The 5304-nt window shown below is 63.5% G+C and overlaps 1 protein-coding gene across 1 annotated transcript; it reads right to left on the minus strand.

The window, feature by feature from the left end:
* Positions 1-500: 500 nt before the first annotated feature.
* On the minus strand, positions 501-4763 carry UNCX (UNC homeobox). The gene is made up of 3 exons (XM_045075186.1): positions 4476-4763; positions 4066-4241; positions 501-2019 (listed from the first exon to the last, which is right to left on the minus strand). Exons 1-3 carry the CDS (start codon positions 4759-4761, stop codon positions 862-864), a joined length of 1620 nt encoding a protein of 539 aa, XP_044931121.1. The 5' UTR covers positions 4762-4763; the 3' UTR covers positions 501-861.
* Between the last annotated feature and the right edge of the window lie 541 nt (positions 4764-5304).

Genomic DNA, 5304 nt, shown 5'->3' on the forward strand with positions numbered 1-5304 from the left:
TGACACCCCAGCCTTTCATGCTAATTCTATTATTGTAGGAAGTTTATGTGATTTCATATCACTAGAAATCGGTAATGTATAATAACCCTTTGGGCAAGAAACCCAGTCCCCGCAGCAGCCACCGGAAAATAATTACTTTCATATCAAAACTCTGCAGGAGCCCAGCGGCCCGGCCCTTGCAGCCCCCGGCTCCGTCACCCCGCGCCGCGCGCCCCGGCGTGTGCCAGCGCGCGGGGGTGCGCGCGGGGGCGCGCGTGTGTGTGGCGCGGGGTGGGAGGGGGAGCGCAAGGGAGGGCAGGAGAGGGGGAGCTGCGGATGCATAAATTTGTTCAATCAGAAAACACAAACACACACGCACACAAAAGGAGGCATTAAGCGGGGACCTCGGGGGAGGTGAGGAGCCTCGTCCCTGCCCCGCCCGCGGGGAGAGGAGTGGAAAACGGAGGGGAGGAGGGGCCATACTGGGCGCTCGGAAATTTGAAAAAGATGGATCTGAGAGCTTGCGTTTGACCAGCTTTATTTATCAAAAATGGTACATATATAAATATTCTTAGACATTTTTGCATTTTACAAGGCTGAGGATTCTTGTTGTGGGTTTTTGTGGGTGATATGGGGTTTTGTTTTTGTTCTTTGCTCCCCCGAGAGGAGGGGGGTCTCACCCCAAGTCCTGCGGTTGCTGCCTAGGTCCGAATTGATACAGCGGTTTTCTTAAAAAAAAAAAAAAAGTAATAATAAAAGGAAGAAAACAGAAGGAAGAGGAAAAAGCAGTGTTTCTAAGCCGATCACCTGATTTCGTTGTGTGAGTCGAGCCTGAGCGAGGGGCGCGGGCCGGCTGAGCGCCTCTCTCGGCCCCGTCACCCCTCAGTCCATGTCCACCTCTTCGCCATCCGGCGCGCTGGGTCCGGGCTCGGCGCTTGGCTCTGGGGCCCCGCACAAAGCCGGCTCCCCAGCGGGGCTGGGAGCCCGCGGGCCCGGCGCAGGAGACGGCGCAAGAGGGAGCGGCAGTGTAGCCGCTGGGCAGGCGGCCCCCGAATCCGCGCAATCCTCGCCGCCGCCCTCGGCCGCAGCCACGGCCGCGTCCCGGAAGGGCGCCGGGGTCGGGGCCCCCGGGGAGGCGACGGCGTCAGGGCTGCGGCGCGCGAAGGCCGAGTCCGGAGCACCTCCGGGCCCCGGAAAGGCCCCGAAGCTGGCCTGAGCGGGAGGCGCGGGCGGCGCGGCGGGTGCGGGCGGCGCGTCCTTGGGCGCGGGCTCCGGACCCGCTGCGCCCTTAAGCGCGGCCTGCGGCACCAGGAAGCCAAGCGGCTGCGTGATGGGGTAGAGCAGGAAGTGGCCCTTGCCAATGAGGGTCCGCGGCGCGCATGGCAGCCCGGGCGCGAAGTCCAGCCCGGCGGCCGCGGCAGCTGCCGCGGCCGCGGCGGCGTTAGCTGGGGCGGCTTTCCGGCGCGGCGGCGAGTCGGACAGCAGGCTCTCCACGCTGAACGGGCTGGCCTTCGGCAGGCCGGCGGCGCCACGTTCCACCGCCGCCCCGGGCGCACACGGGGCCGCGTCCTTGTCCGCTGGGCGGCCTAGCCGCAGTTGCGGGCCGGCGCCACTTCTTTGGCTCGGGTAAAAGGCGGGATCGCAGGTGCCGGGCGCGGGCGGTTCACCGGGAGGTGCGGGCGCGGAACCGGCGGCGCCGGCGGCGTGCGCGCTAGGGCCCTTGGCTGCTGCGGCCGGCGGCGGCGGCTCCGGCGGCTCCGGGGACAGACCGCCGCCGCCGCTGTCGCTGTCGGAGCTGGGTGCGCTGTGCAGGGACAAGCCTCCTGGGGAGTGCAGGTGGCGGCTCTGACTCTTCAGCAGCTTCTTCTCATGCTTGCGCTTCTTTTTCTCCATCTTCTCCAGTTCTTTGCGCGCGATCTCCTCTGGGTCCATTGGCTCGCCACTGCACGTGGTCGGGTGTGAGTTGTGAGCCGGCCGCCCCGGGCCCTTCTTCGTGTTCTCCTTCTTCCTCCACTTGGCCCGGCGGTTTTGGAACCAGACCTAGAGCAGCCGGATAGGGGAAAGGAAGGGACAATCAGGCGGCGGGCTTGCCGCTGGGGCTTCGGGCCTCCCCACTCCCCCCAGACAGGCCTGTACAACCTAGGCTCCGGCCAGGGGGCGGGAGCTAAGGCAAGCGGCCTGGCCGGCCCTGAGCTGGGTGTCGGTACTCAAGCTGCAGGTTCCAAAGAGCATCTTTTCCACCCAGAAGAAGGTAGATGGGGCCTCTCGGCCAGCTTCCCACTTTGGCTTCTCACCTCAAGGAACTGGGAGCTGCCCCTTCGTTGGGCACGGCGGGTCTGGCCCCCTGAGGGCGTCTGGTTCCTGGTCGGGAGTCAAGCAGGGAGCACGGCCCCTCCTCGCCCCTCTTGGCTTCTCACAGCTCCTGTTCTAAGCCGCCTGCCTGGCCTGAGGACCACCAGTGGCTGGGCTCAGCTGCCCTCCACATCTGTCTTCGGCCCCCTGGAGACTGAGTCAAAGGCCAGATTTGGGGGTTTCCCATGAAGGGAAATCTAGGTGCTTCTTCTTCTAGAAGGTCCTGGTAAACCAAACTTAGGGGGAGGGTTTCCAGTAGCCTGCCCCCCAACAAATTCACACATGTCCTTCTTTCTGGGGGCTCCAGGACAAGGCACCAACACAGCCCCTGAAACCAGTTGTTCTTGGCCTAGGCCCGGGGGGAAGGCAGACAGGAAAACAAGAGGCCAGTTGCCAGGCGGTGCAGAGGAGGCCTGGGCCCATTCAGCCTCTTCTACCCTCCCTGCAGGCCTTGTCCTGGGGAACAGCAGCGCTGGACACTGGCTCCCCCACTGCACACACACAGTCAAATTCCTGCTGGGCCTCAGGCACAACACCCTCCCCAAGAGATCACGGTAATTCGAATTCTTTGTTGTGGCCACGGAGAGACCCGGCACAATAGCAGGCCTGGCCTGGTCACAGGGAGCCTTGCTGGTGCCAAGGTGCAGGTTTTAAGCTGTGACCTCTCCAAGGCTGTAACTGCTTCTTCCTTCCTTCTTTCAAATACTTCTTTTTTTGGTGCCAATTCCACGCTCACTTGTCACCAAGAAATGCTCATTATTGTACAGGGGAGAAACGAAGAGGTCTTCGCTTAAGACAGTGACACAAATTGGACGAAAGGATTTACAAACAGAAGAGGTCATGGAGGGCAGTGCAAGCACAGGTCGAGAACACCTTTTTAGACAAAGCTATTGGTGCTAAACAGACATCTTGCTGGTCTCTGCCTCAAAGCCCTGCACCCATAGCTGCGGCCGCACACCCGACTCACCACCACACTGGCCCCAGAAAAGGATTTCTGGACTTCAGGGAAACATCCGATTATGCACAATTTGTCTTGAATTTTTAATCCACCAAATAGACGCTGTATTTTTTAAAAGCATAACGACGGCAGTCTTCGAATGAAATCAAAGTGTGCAGGGTGGGGTGGGGGAAATATAACCGAGAGTATTAGAGATTCAGACACCTCCCCACCATGTGTTAACTGTGTAAGTTTCCACCTCCCCTTCCTCAGCTAACCTTCTGCAAAGTGAAGAATAAATACAGGTCTCCATCTGAGTATTTTAGAGGCGAGAGGTAAACAAACAGACGCGTTTGCTCCAGGCTGGTGACGGAGACACGGAGACCCGGAGACCCAGGGCAAGGGCCAGGAGGCTCAGGGTCTACCTGCTCCGGGTCTCTTCCAGATCCCAGACGGGCTGGCTCCCCCACTACCACCACCCCCCTCCTCCCCGCTTCTCCCGCCCAGTCTTCTGAGACCTCATTTCCAGCCCTGTCCCGAAACCCCACCAGGAAGCTCCCGGTTCCGACGCAGCGCTGTCCTGGCTACTTCGGGGTCATCGTCGGCCCTCCCAAGCCTCCTGGGGCTTTCTCCCCGAGAGGCGCCGAGCCCCGGAACATCACCGCCACCTCCGGCCAGGCGAGCGCTAGGGGGGCTTGGAAGCGGGGCCGCGGTCCCCCACCTAGAACAAAGACGGGGCCGGCCCGGCCGACTTCGTGGCGGGATGCTGGCTCCTGGGAGAAACGGCGGGTCTTTACCTGCACTCGAGATTCGACCAGATCCAGGCGCAGCGCCAGCGCCTCGCGCATGAACACGTCGGGATAGTGGCTCTCGTTGAACGCCTTCTCCAGCTCTTCCAGCTGCCAGCCCGTGAAGTTGGTGCGGGTACGCCGCCGCTTACAGCCCGGGCTCTCCTTGTCCGGGTCCCCCGAGTCTGCGGGCACGCAGAGGACGCCGCAGGGCTCAGCCAGGGCCCAGGCCACATCCACCCCCTCTGTACCTGTCGGCCGCCTGGATCTGGGGACCCTGCGCCGGGGCGACAGACCGAGAGTGCCCCCGAGCCTCAGCAGCCTGCACATGCTCTACAGCCGCCCGCGACCCAACTCCTGCGCCCGACAAGGGTGCCCTGCTCCCCCCACCCCGTACCCTCTCCGCCCGCCGCACCTACCTGACAGCTTGAAGGGCTGACTGTCGCCTCCCACCCCGCAGGCGGCCGGCAGCAGCGGCGTGGGGTTGACCACCGAGGCGGCGGCGGCAGCGCACGAGCCGCTGAGCAGGCCGTCGATGGAGAAGGGCACCGAGGCGGCGGCAGCGGCGGCGGCGGCCGACTGCAGCTGGTGGCCGGCCAGCTCGTACACGTGGTGGTGGCCCAGCGGGTAGGGAAAGCCCACCACGCCGCCCAACGAGCCCCCGAACTGGGCATGCGGGTGCTCCAGGAGGCGGCCGTCCATCATCTCGCGCGGGGGGCCGGCGGGGCCGGCGGCGGGGCGCGGGGGCGCGGGCCGGGGCCGGGGCGGGCCAGCGGCGGGAGGCGCGGACGGCGGCGGCGGCGGAGACAGGGACCCGGAGCCCTACACATGCTTCGCCCGCACTCCGGCGCTTTACTTTATCAACATCAAGCTCCCGATAATTAGCCGCGGCCCGGGGAATTTGGGACCAATAAGAAGCGCTAATCGGCTCTGACGTCAGAGGCGTGCTGGGTGCAAGGAAACGTTTTCCATATCGATTGCTAATTATACCTGACATGCACCTCAATAAACAGTATCAGGAACTGTCACAACAGGGGGGGGGGCAGCAGAGAGGGAGGGGCGCGGCTCGGCGCTGGGCGGGCGCCGGCTCCGGGAGCGGTCCAGGCAGGGGTCCCCGGCGAGCCCCCCACTCCAATCCCCGCTGGCCGGAGCCCGCGCCTCCCCCGCCCCGGGCTCCCCGCCCCTCTGCAAATCACTAATAGATTTCCCTTTAAAACATTCACCGGCGTGTTGTGGGGATTTTTCACC

The sequence above is a fragment of the Mustela putorius genome, unplaced genomic scaffold (genome assembly GCF_011764305.1).
Source record: "Mustela putorius furo isolate JIRA1106 unplaced genomic scaffold, ASM1176430v1.1 tig00000139_pilon_pilon_pilon, whole genome shotgun sequence".
In the NCBI taxonomy this organism is placed as follows: domain Eukaryota; kingdom Metazoa; phylum Chordata; class Mammalia; order Carnivora; family Mustelidae; genus Mustela; species Mustela putorius.

Bases quoted from the DNA above. Each gene is read 5' to 3' on its own strand.
- UNCX (XM_045075186.1), bottom strand. From the start codon at position 4,761: ATGATGGACGGCCGCCTCCTGGAGCACCCGCATGCCCAGTTCGGGGGC. The intron at 4,242-4,475 runs GTAGGTGCGGCG...GCGTGCCCGCAG, and splicing joins TCAGCCCTTCAAGCTGTCAG to ACTCGGGGGACCCGGACAAG. The intron at 2,020-4,065 runs GTAAAGACCCGC...CGGCTGCTCTAG, and splicing joins TGGTCGAATCTCGAGTGCAG to GTCTGGTTCCAAAACCGCCG.